The sequence below is a fragment of the Drosophila pseudoobscura genome, chromosome 3, assembly GCF_009870125.1.
Source record: "Drosophila pseudoobscura strain MV-25-SWS-2005 chromosome 3, UCI_Dpse_MV25, whole genome shotgun sequence".
Taxonomy (NCBI): Eukaryota; Metazoa; Arthropoda; class Insecta; order Diptera; family Drosophilidae; genus Drosophila; species Drosophila pseudoobscura.
In genome coordinates, this window is record NC_046680.1 from 18,578,990 (window position 1) to 18,595,001 (window position 16,012).

The 16,012-nt window shown below is 40.3% G+C and overlaps 5 protein-coding genes across 5 annotated transcripts; 2 read left to right on the forward strand and 3 right to left on the reverse strand.

The window, feature by feature from the left end:
- The first annotated feature begins 1,887 nt into the window (after positions 1-1,887).
- qkr58E-1 (quaking related 58E-1) lies at positions 1,888-4,775 on the forward strand. The gene is made up of 5 exons (XM_001361607.4): positions 1,888-2,257; positions 2,322-2,826; positions 2,886-2,987; positions 3,056-3,228; positions 4,013-4,775. Exons 1-5 carry the CDS (start codon positions 2,002-2,004, stop codon positions 4,156-4,158), a joined length of 1,182 nt encoding a protein of 393 aa, XP_001361644.1. The 5' UTR covers positions 1,888-2,001; the 3' UTR covers positions 4,159-4,775.
- A 361-nt stretch (positions 4,776-5,136) lies between these two features.
- On the reverse strand, positions 5,137-5,848 carry PolE4 (DNA polymerase epsilon subunit 4). Its single transcript, XM_001361609.4, has 2 exons — positions 5,581-5,848; positions 5,137-5,522 (listed from the first exon to the last, which is right to left on the reverse strand). The coding sequence occupies exons 1-2, from the start codon at positions 5,750-5,752 to the stop codon at positions 5,236-5,238; spliced, it is 459 nt and encodes a 152-aa protein (XP_001361646.1). The 5' UTR covers positions 5,753-5,848; the 3' UTR covers positions 5,137-5,235.
- Positions 5,849-6,197: 349 nt separating this feature from the next.
- On the forward strand, positions 6,198-8,624 carry qkr58E-3 (quaking related 58E-3). Its single transcript, XM_001361608.5, has 6 exons — positions 6,198-6,442; positions 6,529-6,650; positions 6,716-7,080; positions 7,145-7,234; positions 7,384-7,478; positions 7,762-8,624. Exons 1-6 carry the CDS (start codon positions 6,277-6,279, stop codon positions 7,899-7,901), a joined length of 978 nt encoding a protein of 325 aa, XP_001361645.2. The 5' UTR covers positions 6,198-6,276; the 3' UTR covers positions 7,902-8,624.
- Positions 8,625-8,879: 255 nt separating this feature from the next.
- On the reverse strand, positions 8,880-9,569 carry VepD (Ventrally-expressed protein D). The gene is made up of 2 exons (XM_002138754.3): positions 9,252-9,569; positions 8,880-9,190 (listed from the first exon to the last, which is right to left on the reverse strand). The coding sequence occupies exons 1-2, from the start codon at positions 9,552-9,554 to the stop codon at positions 8,942-8,944; spliced, it is 552 nt and encodes a 183-aa protein (XP_002138790.2). The 5' UTR covers positions 9,555-9,569; the 3' UTR covers positions 8,880-8,941.
- A 37-nt stretch (positions 9,570-9,606) lies between these two features.
- On the reverse strand, positions 9,607-13,930 carry LOC4805206 (uncharacterized). The gene is made up of 3 exons (XM_001361610.4): positions 13,566-13,930; positions 10,943-11,221; positions 9,607-10,879 (listed from the first exon to the last, which is right to left on the reverse strand). The coding sequence occupies exons 1-3, from the start codon at positions 13,618-13,620 to the stop codon at positions 10,545-10,547; spliced, it is 669 nt and encodes a 222-aa protein (XP_001361647.2). The 5' UTR covers positions 13,621-13,930; the 3' UTR covers positions 9,607-10,544.
- Positions 13,931-16,012: the final 2,082 nt, after the last annotated feature.

Genomic DNA, 16,012 nt, shown 5'->3' on the forward strand with positions numbered 1-16,012 from the left:
TGGAATATGTCTACTAACAATACAAAATAGGTGAACACGTTTTAAGCAGTATTCTATATACATTTTTCTATAAATTACTTAATTGCGAAAAACTTCTCCTATTCAAATTTATGGTTGTTTAAATAAACAATTTTATTTTAAATTCAAATCAAATATGGCGGGCATTGTTAATTTTTTAGCACTGTCAGCATAGCTTCGCTTACCAGCCCTAGGCATGGCCTAATTCGATATTTACGACAAACCTGGTTCATGCCGTCGATAGTTGAACTAGTTGAATATGTGACTATTCGTCGTCAGGTGGCTTTGTTGATATTTACATCTCAATGTAGTTAACGTGTAGTTACCATGTAAAACATGAATTATTTCTTCTGATGCACTAAAATTTATGCAAAAACAATCAAAGGAAAACAAGGCAAGTGTTTAAATGAAACCAGTCAATTAGAAAATTGATTCATTAACCGGATTAAATTATCTGGGCATGGCTAAATGTTCTATATAGCTGGGAATATTCGACGGAAGAAAGATTAACCAAGAATTAGTCGTCATAACCGGTTCACAACAATGAGTCCCATTCCATGCACACATACCCTGGGGGAAATGGATGTTATAGAATTATGAATGTGTTTGTCATCCCAGGCAAAAATAATTTATTTTCAATATATTTTAATATTATTTAATATTATTACATATTATTTTTAACATTTCAACGATATTTTAAAGCTTATTGTCTTCTTGCAGAGACCAAGAATAGGTATCAGGATCGAGATATATATACAAAACACTCATCATATAAATGAATATGTCTAAAAAATGTCAATTTGAGAGAAGGTCTTTATTAGTTAGGTTTTATCTTCGATCAATATATATACTTTCATATAAAATTAAAAAAATAGGGTATAAAAGAGCGTATACTACGGCTTACACGCAATATAGCGACTCTTTTTCTTTTTGAACTTTTTCGTTTAAGCCTTTTTTTTACAATAAATACAATAAAAGCAAGGATTAAAAACTATCCAATCTTGTAGAACATTTATTCATCAATGGGATAAAACTATGTGGGCATTGCTGAGAGATTTAGTTAGTCAGCATTATTCAATGGAATATAAAAATTTAGCAATTTCCTTTTTCGTTTGTTTTGATTGACCTATTGCGCTACTAGTTTTTTGTTTGACTTATTTCGCTAAAACCTCTTTTAACGCAAAATGCAATAAAAGCAAGTATTAAGAATACACCAGTTAAATAGAAAATTGTTTCATCAATCGTACAAAATAGAGTGGGCACGGCTAAATGTTCTATATAGCTGGGAATATTGGACGGAATCTCTAAATTGAGCAATATGGTGTCCAATCCTTGACGGAGAACTATTAACCTATTAAAAGCCAAGTGGGTATCTCAATTTTCCACCGAAAACAATGAAAATTTAATGATGTTAGCGCAGTTCAGGTGGAAATATAATTGTTTTTTTTTTAAGTTCAGATGAAAGATGGCATGAATCTACAAAAAGAATTTACAATCGTTAATATTTTCCGCCATTTACCTCAAGTAGTTGAACTATTTAAATAGGGGGGGCTTTAGTGGGCTAAGGTCGGTTTTTCATCATACTAGACGCTATTGTTGTTGAGAACCAACATTGATTCAAAAATAAGCAAAGTCAAGTATTTAAAATAAGCTTGTCGAGTAGAAAATATATTCATTAATCGTACAAAATAGAGTGGGCACGGCTAAATGTTCTATATAGCTGGGAATATTCGACGGAAGAAAGAAATCGAGGAATATGTAAAATATAACTTGAATTCGTCAGTATATTTACGGTATATTTTCATAATGAGATGGTATATTTTGGTATATTTCTGAGGGTGAGACCGTATATCTTATCAATCCGGTCACACTGTTTACCCATACATACTTTTTTCAGACAAATATTTTTCAATTTTTCCAAAAATTTTCCAAATAGTGGAATACGGCCGATCTTCCACTTAAAGCAGCATACATTTGAGTAATATGCCGCGTGACTACGATAGAGACTACAACGAGGACACAGCAGACTACAAGCGGAAACGTAGGGATGAGCCAGCAGCAGCCGGCGGGGGTGCTCCGGAGACTTCCGAGGCGGACGGTAGCCACAACACCAGTCACGCCGGACTGCGGGACACACCCCAGTTGAATGAGAAGACAAATGGTTATCTGCAGGAGTGCTTGCAGGAAAAAAAGACACTGGAGAAGAAGCATGTCATAACAAAGCGTCTGTTGGACGATGGTCAGTAGCGTAGCTAAGACACGTGAAAAGTAGCGCATATAATCGATTGATTATCCATTCGCAGAGGTCGAGAAAATCTTGGTTAGCGGCCGCATACCCAAGCCGGAGATCTATGCCAACGTGTACAGCGAGAAGCCTATCCGTGTGGCCCAGAAGGTCCTCTTCCCGATCAAGGAGTATCCCAAGTTCAATTTCGTTGGCAAGATCCTGGGCCCCAAGGGCAACACACTGCGTCAACTGCAGGAGGAGACAATGTGCAAAATGGTCGTTATGGGCCGCAACTCGATGCGTGACCATGGCAAGGAGGAGGAGCTGCGGATCTCGGGCAATCCAAAATATGCACATCTCAGCCGTGATCTGCATGTGGAAATATCCACAGTGGCCCCGCCAGCGGAGGCCTACCATCGCATCAGCTATGCCCTTGGGGAAGTACGTAAGTTCATGATACCTGATGCCAATGACGACATACGCCTCGAACAGTTGCGTGAAATGGATGGAAAGGAGCGGATATATAAGAAATCGCACCATTATTCGAAATCATATGGGGAACACGGAGCCTATAGTACTCGGTATGACTTTTTTAAGCGATTGATGATTTAACAATTATTGAGGATTAATTTTCTTACAGTACACCGCCACCAGCGTCGTCCAAACCGAAAGTTTACTCAATCCTGGAGAAGGCGCGGTATGTTATGGATGATCCAAACTATGGCATAGTTAAGACCCATAGGTAGGCTAGCCTGAATATATTTTCCAAATCCTGATTGTCCAATCCATGACATCAAATCCGTTGAATAGATCAAGGGACCATGAACTGTACGACCATCATGGGGAGTACGACCGATATGCAACACCGCCGCCACAGTCGTCGAAGCACCATGCCCAGTACGACAGCACCTCCTACGAGCGTGACTACAGGCGTGAGTACCATCCACACTCTTCCTCCTCATCGTATGCGGCGGCCTATCCAGGTAAGATGACTTCTACGTAAGATATATTAATGTTTTCCCCACAGCAGGACAAAGATAAAACAGAGATTGCGAAAAGTAACAAATAGAAAGGAAACTAAAATGTTAAACTAAACTCGCGCAAAAAAAAAAAAAAAAAACCGAAAACCAAAAGTATCCAAACATAAGAAAAGTAAATTTTAAAAAAGAAAACCAGAAACCGCCATTAAACCGCGTCTCAAAATTATGATCAACGGAAACACCCATCCCACCATATTTAACAAGATTTTAAATGCACTATGCCAACAAAACCAAACAGTAAAACGGCCAGAAATCATCTTCATTAATTGAAAGACTACTAACATGTATGTCCAGAAAAGAACAGTTCGAAAAACCAAACTACAACCAAAGCAAATGTTTCAATTCACATATAGAAAACCAATCCATAAAACAGCATCAAGGAAACCGCAATTAACGCTCAAAATACATATGTACAAACTGTGATATGTCTCAATTTTCATCCAAAAATTGATGCAAAGTTTGTGAAAACTTTTTTTAAACGCGAACAAAAACAAAGTAAATTCAATGCAATCGCAGAGGTAAAGATTTAAAGGAAAGATTTCCCAGGGTGTAGTGCATTCAAAACCGGTTAAGCAATTTATTTATGTATTTCTTTTTCGTTTTACCCATTGTATATATGTATATCTTAGGAGAGAATAATACAGAAAACAAACCAAGAAAAGAAAAGCACCACAGAGACAAAAACAATGAAAAATCTAAACAACAAATAAAATTCTTTTCAAAATAGCAAAACCAAGCAACGGTCGCTCCTCATCGTCATATCGCCCGACCACCACGGGCTCGGGATCACATTCATCTGCTCAGTACGAAACTGGATCACGTTCTCGTGAAAGCGTGCGTTACCGCTCGGCTCCATATCCGAAAATACGTTAACCCATCGCTTAACCAAAATACCCCAACAACTACAACAACAAGAACAACAACTACTACAAAACAACGTTAAGCATAAAGAATAAAAGTAATATTCCAAACAAATTATCGAAAAGAAAATGTTAAACTTCAATAATCCAACCATACACACATATTTAATATATTGCCTTCAACAAACAAATAAAATGAAAAAAAGCTAATTATTTATTGCAATTGTTCCAATATTCGAATAGTGTTCAAATCCGAAAGCAATCAAAGGAAAATCCGAAACAGAAATCAATGCATCAAATTTTATACAACCTTAAATCTTTGTACAACAAAAGCGAAAAGCAAAACAAAACTTAATTTTATTATAGTCAAAAACGCATTCAATTCAATTAACAAAAGAAGAGAGCAGAGCAGAACACAAAACAAGAAAACCCCAACAAATGAATTCATTTCTAAAACCATCACAGCGAAATGTTAGTCTAAGTTTTCCAATTATTGTTCCATAAGATAAACCAACAAAAAATAAAGTCGAGACAGGCACATGTTACCCAACGACCAAGTAAGTATCCTCCACGGACCGCCCCAAAAACCAACAACAAAAAACAAGTTTCGTCATCAAATATTAAAACAAATTAAAGAAAACAAAAAAAAACACCAATTTTGCCGGCTTCGTTACTATTCCCCCCGAAACGAGTATTCGGATACGTTCAACGTTGTCCTTTCAATGTATGAGTATACTTTTATTATTTTCTGTTCATGCGATTCAACGTTTGTTTTGTATTAATTTTAATATTATTTTTAAAATTTAACCCTTATGCTGAATACAACAGAATATGTTTGCCGCAACACAACCCTAAAATAAAAACAAATTATAATAAAAAAAGAGAAACGTACATTATTTGTTTTTCTCTCGGGGTGTGCACTTTTACGCCCAGACAGAGTTATCCTGTCTTGTCTGGGCTGGAGGAAGCCCAGATATACAGATATAACAAATTAAAAGAATACAATATTTATTTCACATCTTTGAGACTAAGTTTAATAACATTATTGGGGTTCACTGCTGCCCAAGTCCAAGGGTTTATCACAGTTCACTTAAAAGTTCATGGCGCCATCGAGAAACATCAGGCTGTCTACCGCCGAAATGGCCAGTTCTACGTCTCTCTTTTGAACTGTTTTCTTTTTGGACTGTGCAGTATAGGTGTAGGACTCCCGGGCCAACGAGGCAATAAACAATTCCACAGCTTTGGTCACTGCAAAAACCGCTTCATGCGTGGCCACATGCATATCGGGATCCAGCTTCATTATGTTCCGCACGCGTCCCAAAGGCAACTGGGTTAGCTTTGCCTCAGGCTCGTGATCGGCAGCTGACTTGGTGGCAACTAAAATAAAAGAGTTGATGAAGTGGAAACGCATTTTATTAAAAGTTGGCTGTTTTACCAGGCTTTTCTGCGGCAGCGTTTTCTGGAGGCGTCGTATCTTCTGTTGGATTCACATCCTCTGTTTCATCCTCTGCTTCGGCTGCATCCAGTGGTTCTGTCTCCATTCTTTGTTCAACCTCCAACTCCGGTTCTTCGGAGTATTCAGTCTGAAATATGTCTTCGCTAGCCATTTTATTGTTTATATTCGTTTATTGTTTATTTGCAGTATGTATGCCGCCATAAGTATCGATAGACATCGGCCTGCTGGAGCTAGTTCAGAGCGATTTGAACTAATTGCAATATTTATAATGCCAGATTTCCAGGAAGTATTAATAGAATAATCTATAACTATATAAAATGAATCCCAAATAAGGATAAACAACAAATGATCTGTTAATCTATAAAAATAAAATCCTAAGAGCTGCTTATCGCAGAAAACTATCGAGCCCCGGCATTGAAACATGTAACTAGAATCAGAAGTAGCGGGACTAGAAATTTCAATCGTCAATAAAACAACAGAGAAATTGCGCCGATTTGCCCTAACTCAGATAAGATTTCCGTTGAAGATATATCCCAAAAACAATATCCATGTTAATATTTTCATCACCTCTTGCACCTTTAAACTTGATCGATATATTGGCTCATTAGTCTATCATCTCTAGCACTATACACATAATTTTCCAGTGCCACAAAAATTGATACAAATTGTTTAAATATGGAAGGTTCAGGCGAATTTATAGAGAAATTCATTGAAAAGCCACCTGTGCATGATCATCAGCCGCGCCTGAATGAGGTGGCTCAAAAGTTTTTGGCCGACTTAGATGAGGAGCGTCAGCGTTTGTCCGCCGAATTTCCCTTATGTGCTCTGCTAATTGACGAAGGTACAAATCTTCTTGATTAAAAATCAATTGCAGCATAGGTGTGCAGCTATTAAAATGTACTTTAACGATAAATTGGAACTTTACAGCTGTGGACCGTGTTTACTGCACGGGTCGCATTCCTGGCAAAGAATTCTATGCCGATGTGTACAAGCAGAAGCCAATGAAAATCACACAAAAGGTGTTTGTGCCTGTCAAGCAATATCCAAAGGTAAGGGGGAATAACCTAACTTTCAGTCACCAGCTACCATATCCGACTCCCTCTGTTACTTGCAGTTTAATTTCACCGGCAAGATATTGGGCCCCAAGGGCAACTCGTTGCGCCGCCTGCAGGAGGAGACGCAGTGCAAGATCGCCATTAAGGGGCGCAGCTCTATTCGCGATCGCAACAAGGAGGAGCAGCTGCGAAATTCCGGAGATCCGCGTTATTCCCATCTACAGAAGGATCTGTTTCTGGAGGTCAGCACTGTGGCTACCCCGGCCGAGTGCTATGCCCGCATTGCCTACGCCCTGGCCGAGATCCGTAAGTATCTAATTCCAGACAAAAATGACGAAGTGTCGCACGAACAGCTGCGCGAACTCATGGAAATGGATCCCGAGTCAGCCAAAAGCATCCATGGACCGAATCTTGAGGCTTACAGGTAAATTGTTGAAACTAATAATGATTGAATCGGTTTCTCAGTTATGTTATTGATCTGATTGCAGATCTGTATTCGATAAGAAGTTTGGGGCTGGCAGCAGCAGTGCTCCAAAGTATATAAACCTCATCAAGAGAGCCGCGGAAAATCCGCCCGAGTAAGTTAATTGTAAAGTATAATTTTGTATAATTTACTGACCAACCAGGATTACCCAACCAACCGGAGCGGCCTTGCATCTGAGCAGAACTTACTCCCCGACTAAAGATTGATCATATCATAGCTAATATAAAATGTTGTTGTTTATAGAGCCGAAGAGGCAGAGGAGGCGGTCTACGCATACGAGCATCCACATCGTATGCCTCCCAAGCGTGGCCCACCCACCGGCTATGAGTACAGCAAACGTAAGTGGAGTTGATAACGCCTTTTGTTTACAGTCGTAGTTCGTATAGACTAGATCTATTAGATCGCCTCTTTTCCCTCACTCTAAATTCTAGGGGTCGCACTTTCGATGGGTTTCGTTGGGGTAGTTTGTAGCACAACAAGTGATTGAAACTGAAACTTCTAAAGCAAATAAAAAAGAATGACTAATTTTATAATAACAATCAAACGTTTTATATTTAACGACCTAAACCATTTTTGAAACACGCATAACATACTAAAAGTAATAATGAACCAATTTTATAGCACGTCCATCAATAATACCGACAAATGCAGCGGCTTATAAACGTCCACAGCCATATCCAACCGACATGAAACGTATGCGCGAACCGCCCATCAAGTCCTATAAACCCAATACGTATACCATACTCAAAAAATATAAATAATATCACAAAATTCAACTCAAATAAACCCGAGTTGAACTCAAGTCAAGTTGATTCCACCTCTACTCCATAAATGAATGAAAAATTAAGGACAATGTTTATGTTTATAAAACCTAAATCCGAAAAGAAATATCAATGAGATATGCTTCTTGGCCTGACAAGATGACAAGATTATGATATACGATGAATGATGAATGAATAATGAATAATTATAAAATTCGAAGAATATTAATTTAATCTTATTTCGTAATTTCAATAAATCTATTCGAGCTGTTTGCTTATGTCAGCGGACCGGAGCAGACGCCCCATCAATTATCTATAACAATTACTGTTTCGAATTATGATTTCCTGATTTCCACATATATTAATTATTCTTCTCCATAAATGTGTAATAAACTGAAAAACATCATGAACGAATATAAAGAAAGCATTGTCCAATCAGAGCCAATTACATATAATCTAATCTAATCGAATCTAATGAATCGGCTGATCCTCCCATAATCAATATACAATATATACTTTATATTTACACGAGTCTGTAGCAGTAGAGTCGATAATTAAAATAATCAATATTATAAACTGATTGAATTATCACAGATCAAAATTCCATTTGTGACATCAAAGACATCAACAGCCTTTAAAATAAGCAAATAAAAAATTATGAATTTATAAATCTAAAAAGGAAAAACCGTTTAAATAAACTATTAAAAATGCTGCATAACAACATTTTGTCAAGTATTGTATATTTCATATTTTCCCCATACCCAAAGTTTATAGAAACTTTGCTTCACTCCGGGTGAATTGATGGGTAAGTATCCGACATTTGATTATATCCATTCTGTATGTTGTGAACTATACGAGAATATGTATGTTGGAAGCTTGAATAAACAACAAAACGTGAACCAAAATGAATTTTGGGTGTTTTTCTTGTATTGAAAATATTATGTTGCTATGGAGTGGAAGAAATTAAACACGCTCGAGTTGGATTTTCACAAATATGGCTATATTATTTCCTAAATCTTTAACAATCGATCTTTGATCTCCTACATTCGATATTGCAGTCGGCTTCCTGTAAAGCTGGCAATCCAAATTTGCTTTATCAAAGCGGCTTCGTCGACCCTTGAGGCATAGGCATCCTGCTGTGACTGTAGACGCCTTAGAATTCTCTCGTATACCTCTAGGGCAGTCTGGCTCTGGCCACAGTGACTATGCTCACAATTCTCAGGGACAGTATGGGACTCCGCAACGAAATTGTCCTCGAACAGGGCTGGACTCTCACTCTGTGGGATCATCTAGGGGAACGGGAATATACTATTTGTATTGCATCCTTGGCTTTGATCGATAAGAACTCACTTTGTTGTTTCGGCTTGAAGCAGATTTATGTTCCTGACTAGTGTCCTGTGTGTGGTGTGTCCTGTCCGCTATGCAGTTCGCGACTGAGCAGGAAACTAAAGTTCTTGCCACCACCAGCACCACCCTGGAGAACCATATGGCAGGCATGCCCTGCGCACATTGCGGAATTCCTCCTGCTCCTCCTTCCACGCTGCGCTGCAGCTGCAGGGGCAACAACGCATTGTTGTCTCTGTCTCGCCTACCCTCCCGCAATCCATCCCTCCCTACGCGTGAAAAGTGCGCTATGGAATCCTGCCCATACATCCATACATATATAGGGGTGGATTTTGTTTTCGTTTCGTTCTCTTTATCAACATTTTGAATGGATTCAGCTGGGTCTATAGCAGCTCTAGTTTATTTCACTTTTATATCCGACAAAATTACATTCAGTTGTATATGTATACATATAGTAATATTATTCACATAGCAATCATATCCTTCATATATCCTTTATAACGATTCATTAAGCCACTTGTTATCGCATCGGTAACTGTCCGTTGTTTGTTCCGCTAAGTTCAAAAAACAATTATATACTAATAATTAGAATTATAATATAATACGATTCATTAAGCACACGTCTAAAGCCAGCAGCATTCTATATGCAATTCGATCCTATACGATTAAATAGCATTCTAAGAGTTCAAATTTCGATACCTAATTGGCTTTTCAGCTAAAACTAAAACCTATTTAGTTACAAATAAAAATAGTATTCGACTTTGAGGAATCTACATATACAGATCTACAGGCGATATAGTAGTCCTGCAAGTTTGGAAGAAGAGGAAGCAAAAGTTGGAAGCATAACTCAGAAATCTGTTGATCAGTAACGTAGCCCTAGGAAGATTTGCTTCCTCAAGATCTACACATACATAAATATAGTAGTATATTCTATAATACAATAACAAAGCAACACCTAACTAACATAATTCGCCAAGAAATCGATTCCTTCCTTAGATATACCGACAAACATACAGTGTTTCAAGAAAGCGTTTTTACAAGGAATATGTTTGGTAAGTGTTTAAAATACTCGTATCTTAATATTACTGATCTCTTTAGGGAAACTATATGATAATAGTAGAAGAAATCACAAGGCAGATTGGGGAAACACACACAAAATAATGTGAAAATACTTTCTTGACATACTGTATCTTAGTAACAAGCTCGTTTTTTTTGGTGCGCATCTCCAAACATTACCCGGGCTGGGAGGTTCAGTGCCGGTGGTAGAATTGCGTTAACTGAACTTGGCCCGGTTCAGATTTAGTAGCGAACTGCCAACTGGAGGGCGGCCAAGAGCAGGAGCATCCATAGGCCAGAATCCTGCAAAACCGGCGCCGACCCTTCGGCGGAAGTAGGTTGTGCGGTGGCCGAAGCAGGAGCCGGGGTGCTTGGCTCCAGTCCAAGATGGATGGTAACCTCGCGACGCACATCGGGTGGCATCACATGGCAGGAGTATTTCTGCCCGTCCGTGGCATTGGCCGCCACGGGCACGGTCAATGTAAAGTTTGTGTCTAGGCCGTAGACTGTGCTGAATAGGGTGTTGCCGTTGCTGATGGCGCTGTCATCCTTGTACCAGAGTATGGCATGGTGTTGGGCTGGCAGAAGAGAAGATTCAATTAGAGTCGTGTACGGTCTATGCATTGATTAGCCACACTTACCATTGTAGTTCTTGACGGGGCACTCCACCTTCACACTGCTGTCATTGGGCCCCACATAGACGTCCACTTTCGGCTGGTCGAAGTACGGAAGCGGCAGCTTGGGACCTGCTGTGGACTTGGCCAGGTTTCCAGGCGACCGCTGCGGCTCCTCTTCATCGTACTCACTGTAGTCTGTACTCGCCTCGCCGCCACCGCCTGCACCTCCTCCGTTTCCGCCTCCAGCTGCGGTTGTGGCGGATGATGGTTTGCCTGGGTGTGCCTCGGGCAAGGTCAGCACACCTGGAATAGATTTTAATTATTTTCGGGGCACATTATGCATTGAAAAACCACTCCAAGAAAGCTCCTCAACAGATTTCCGTGTCTGGCGATAGTTGAGTTCGAGCCTATGCCTCTGCCTATGCCCCAAGGCCCTGGCAACATAAAACCATTAACGGAACCGGGCCAATCCCCTTTCTGTTTTCCCGAGGAGCGTGTCAACGCCCATTCTGGATGACTGAAACCAGCTGAACCCGACTCAAGTGAACTGAGGCAATGGAATGGGACGGGATGTGCGAGTATGCCACACATACGTGCCACAATTCCCATTGCTTTGAGGTCAGGACGTCAAAAGTATCATCACGGAATGGAATTCATTTCGGGACTTGAGCAGGAATACGTATACGCTCCTTCCTCCCTCCTTCCGCACGAACACATGCATTTACATACGCTACGTTTTTTTCGTTGTACATGTATAGATTTGGATCAAGGATGTACATCGCTTTGCGTTGCGTCATTCGCCAGTTTAGCGCATTGCTTAATGCCAGCTAAAAGTGCCAATTTTACTCAGTATTTTATAGAGATACATACATACATACATTATTTAGAGGTTTGCTTTTTTTTAGGCGGGTGGACGTGTGTGTGCCAAAGTTATTAGTTTTGTTTGCTCTCTCGTTAGGAAAGGAAACAAGACAGGACAAGACACCTTGCTTATCCTTGGCGTAGTTTGCGATTTTGTGCTTACCTTTCGGTGGGAATCGAATCAAGGAATTAGGTCAGCCTTATGGAGTTAGGCGTTTATTTATCTTCGATCCAATGTAATCATGGATAATGTAAGATGTTTTGGATATATGGTTATGGTTATTAATACAATATTTGAAATGGTGATCCTATACTTCAATATGATTCGAACTATACCTTAACGATTTGGTATAAAGATTCACCGAAGAATTCATTATTTAAGTTTTTGGATAGTTCATCTATTTTTTTTAGGAAAAATTCACAAAAATGTAAAATTGTATATAACATATGAATATAAAGCAGAAAGTCACAGGGCATGAGCATGATATGCCTCTCTTAATCCACTGGGATTGAAAATTGTCAACTCACTTATGCCACACTCTTCTGCTGTCTTATCTGTATGATAATTAATATCGATAAACCGCATTAATAACCCTGAAACACACACACACAGAGAGGGAGAGACGCCCATGATATGACAATTACTTCTCCCTCAGCCATTCCCATCATCATCTGATGGCTCCCGCCTCCCTTTGCCCGCTCCGCTGCCAACTGCTTAATTATTCAAGAGCCACTTTAATCACGTTGATATTTTTAACAATGTGCTCATTCCTTCCATTCCTTCTCCACAGTACTCGCTGGAACCCATCCCGCAATTCTTTCCATGCCCCACATCCGAGTACCACTAATTTGTCTATTTGTAGGCACTGAACATCGGAGAGAAAGAGAGTGACAAGGCAAGCCCTGGTTACAAGTGGTTCCCGAATTGTCATCCATTCAATGAATGACACACGTTCTGCCTGACAACAGACAACACTCCCCTCCCCACACCCAGATGATATTTAAGGAAAGCTTATCCATAAAAGTGAAAACCCTTCCGAGCACTTATGTTCGGAGCTGGTGATGGTTAGGGTCATAGACAAGTGTTTTATGGAGTTTGGTGCCGGGTCTACGGGACGGGGCCCCATAAACGGATGGCGAATTTGTAACCCTATATGCATACCTAACTATCAAACACTTTATGTTGTTCATCAGGTATGGTAATGAGCGATGAGTCAATTCCTGTATCATTTCATATTTTCAGGGACTAGAAACTTTTGTAGAAGGTTTTCCTTATTAGGTCAGCGAAGAGAAGCAGTGCAGGGTAATCCATCGATTACTTAAGCGCCTGCAATACACACAGACACACACACACATACCGAGACCCACACTAGTCACATAGAAACGAAGGCAGTGGCAAGTGCACTAGACATTTTCCCCAAGGATTATAATCTCAAGATTATGCAAATTTACATGGGCATGAAGCAGAAGAAGAATATTATAAGTATTTCTTTGTTCAATATTTCTGACGAGACGATAGAATCGTGCTTGTAAAGAGTTCATTTGAAGAAGTTTGTGGAACCCGCATAATCAATCGTATGTTTGTATGTTCTTATGTTTTTTCCCCCACAGAGTTCAAGCTGCACCATTCAGAGCAGAACTCATAAAGATTGTAAATTGAATTCAAATTAATATGTTTCTGTGTGTGGTTTTTTTTTTTAGAGGAGCGTATGTATGTATATATATGCAGTTTATATAGCGGCAAAGATGTAAGATGTTCAAGAGGGGAGATGCAACCGATTCGTACCTGGAAACCGGGAAGATCCAAAGGCGATAAGAGCCAGCAGCCAGATATGCCTCATATTTTGTTGGTGCTGTTTTTGTTGCTTTCCGAAAGAAGTATGCAAATTCCAATTACGATAACACTTTATTGGAATCCTTTTCACTTTTACGAGTGTATTCTGCTCTGTTTTGTTCTGTGTTTTTTATGTTCTGTTCTGGTCACAATCCCGAATCGAAACCCGTTCGTACTGCTGCTGCGGCGGAGGATAAGTTGGCAATGCCACAAAAGCGTTGCCGAGACACTGAAATTTGTTTTTGTGTGCTTTTTGCGTGGGTTGTTGTGTTGCCTGCTCCGTCGACGTTGGGACTGCGGAGCCGCCAGAGCGAACCATCTGGATATGTACTCCACGGCGGGAAGAGGCAGAGCGACAGCGACCAGCATTAACCGAATGAACAGGAGAAGGCGCGAGCGCAAAGCGTCGTTGTCCATGGGGAGATGACTCATATATTGCACAGCCGCAGGAGTGCCCTATTGGAAACCGAAAGCTAACCGAAATGTGTCAGAGAGAGAGAGAGAGGGAGAGCTCGGCTGGCTTCCTGCAGTGTGAAGAACTCAATTTCCCATTCGGCATGCACGTCACGAACGCCAAAGAGAGAGAGGGACCCTAGGTCAATTCCATTCCAAATACTCGTGCAGCTCCACTTTCCAGCATTCCCTTGGACTGTGCAGTTATTGCAGCAGCTACCAGCTTGCTCTACCGCCCACACCTCCCCCATAAAATATCCCATTGCAGTGCCAACTCCAGCTTCACCGCGTTGCCAACTATGTCTTGCTGAGAGCCAGCATAAACCGAATTAAATGCTCTCTTAAATAGCAGCTCACTCTCTTTGCCGCTGCGGGCCGTGAGAGTCTGCGCGGCTCTTGGCGGGTATTTCGATTCTCAACTAATTTTGTGCTGACAGCCATAGTTTTTCTTATATTTTTATTGTTGTTCTTGCGGATGGCTTTTAACTTTGTTGTCGCTCTTGGTATACCCTGTACTAGCAGGGGCCCGAGGGGTGTGTTGTATCGACATTGATCGACAGCATCAGACTGAACGAGTCGATCTGTCTGCTGGAGTACGTAGATCTCAAACAAATCATTGAAAATAAATCAAATTAAGACAGGTGATGGAGCCATACTTTGGATGATATGTAAGATTAAATTAAGACATTATCTAACAATTCCGCGATTGGCTAGTTCTCCTCTCGTAGCGGGTACCTTAAAGTCGGAATGTCGTCTATAGAGCCTTTACTTTTTGTTTGATTAATTTGTTTCTAGAAGAATGGAATTCTTGGAAATTCTGTGGATGGGATGCAACGCCGCCACCAAAAGAAATCTCTCACTTTTCTGTATGTGCTGTGCTCTGTGTGTGTGTGAGTAAATATAAATATTTGATTAATAACCACGCCCCTCGAATGGGGGCTGGCTCCCCCAAATGAATGGTTCTAGATTTGCGGATGTTTACAGGCTTGGCACCCAACAGAAGACAAAACAAATAACCACATACACTCACACACACATATAGTCGTAGATACAGATACAACACATAATGCAATGCACTTTGTTTTATGCTCGTAGATTAATTTTAATTGTTTGTTTGTTTATTTGTGTAGTGCCAATGTTGCATGTATGCATGTACATAGATACATTTAATGCTGACGCTGTGGCCTGACTCTGTGGCCGGCAGGGCATAAATTGTATCTGCATCTGTTGGATTGCCTGTATCGGTATCTGTGTCTCTGGATGTGCCTGTCTCCAATGTAGGCGTCATCAGACACTGACAAATAAGCAAACAAGTAGGACAACTTTAGATGGTAGAAGACTTTAGAGTACCCATTACGCAGATACATAGCATTGGGGATGCAAAAGCCTGAGAATACATACAAAAAGAATAAAGTTTTGATTAATAAACACAATAGATGACAGTAATCAATTTTAAGATCAATTGGGATCAATTTGGGAATATTATGGACTATCAATTCTAAGTTAAAATTCCTGAAGGCCTCTATTTCTCCTTGAGTGCGACATACCCCTGTGAGCCGCGACGACTACCGGGTATATCCAGATCCAGCCACCCCAAGTGTACACAGTTCCCAGTCATCCCATCCAGCCCCATGGCTTTGGTCTGCCGCAAGGAAATCACAGTTTTGTTAGTGCCATCAACAAGCACAGCCCCCATTCCCAGACTCAAACACTCCGAGGAGCAGAATCCAATGGATGCCTGAGAACTCGCGATTCCATTAAGCAAATTGTCTTTGGGGGATGCAAAGAAGTTTCCGCGAATCATCTTGGAGGGGAACTTGAGGCTTGGGGCAGTGGCAGGGGCAGGGGCAGGGGAAGTTGCAGGAATGCAGCTCAAGCATGTGGCATAATTCCAGGGAGTTCTGTTACACATATGAAGTAATAATTAAGTTTTTAATTGGAAATGA

Bases quoted from the DNA above. Each gene is read 5' to 3' on its own strand.
- qkr58E-1 (XM_001361607.4), top strand. From the start codon at position 2,002: ATGCCGCGTGACTACGATAGAGACTACAACGAGGACACAGCAGACTAC. The intron at 2,258-2,321 runs GTCAGTAGCGTA...ATCCATTCGCAG, and splicing joins AAAGCGTCTGTTGGACGATG to AGGTCGAGAAAATCTTGGTT. The intron at 2,988-3,055 runs GTAGGCTAGCCT...TCCGTTGAATAG, and splicing joins GGCATAGTTAAGACCCATAG to ATCAAGGGACCATGAACTGT.
- PolE4 (XM_001361609.4), bottom strand. From the start codon at position 5,752: ATGGCTAGCGAAGACATATTTCAGACTGAATACTCCGAAGAACCGGAG. The intron at 5,523-5,580 runs GTAAAACAGCCA...CTTTTATTTTAG, and splicing joins CGCTGCCGCAGAAAAGCCTG to TTGCCACCAAGTCAGCTGCC.
- qkr58E-3 (XM_001361608.5), top strand. From the start codon at position 6,277: ATGGAAGGTTCAGGCGAATTTATAGAGAAATTCATTGAAAAGCCACCT. The intron at 6,443-6,528 runs GTACAAATCTTC...GGAACTTTACAG, and splicing joins TGCTCTGCTAATTGACGAAG to CTGTGGACCGTGTTTACTGC. The intron at 7,479-7,761 runs GTAAGTGGAGTT...CCAATTTTATAG, and splicing joins CGGCTATGAGTACAGCAAAC to CACGTCCATCAATAATACCG.
- VepD (XM_002138754.3), bottom strand. From the start codon at position 9,554: ATGTATGGGCAGGATTCCATAGCGCACTTTTCACGCGTAGGGAGGGAT. The intron at 9,191-9,251 runs GTGAGTTCTTAT...CCGTTCCCCTAG, and splicing joins CTTCAAGCCGAAACAACAAA to ATGATCCCACAGAGTGAGAG.
- LOC4805206 (XM_001361610.4), bottom strand. From the start codon at position 13,620: ATGAGGCATATCTGGCTGCTGGCTCTTATCGCCTTTGGATCTTCCCGG. The intron at 11,222-13,565 runs GTACGAATCGGT...AATCTATTCCAG, and splicing joins TGGATCTTCCCGGTTTCCAG to GTGTGCTGACCTTGCCCGAG. The intron at 10,880-10,942 runs GTAAGTGTGGCT...CTCTTCTGCCAG, and splicing joins CCCCGTCAAGAACTACAATG to CCCAACACCATGCCATACTC.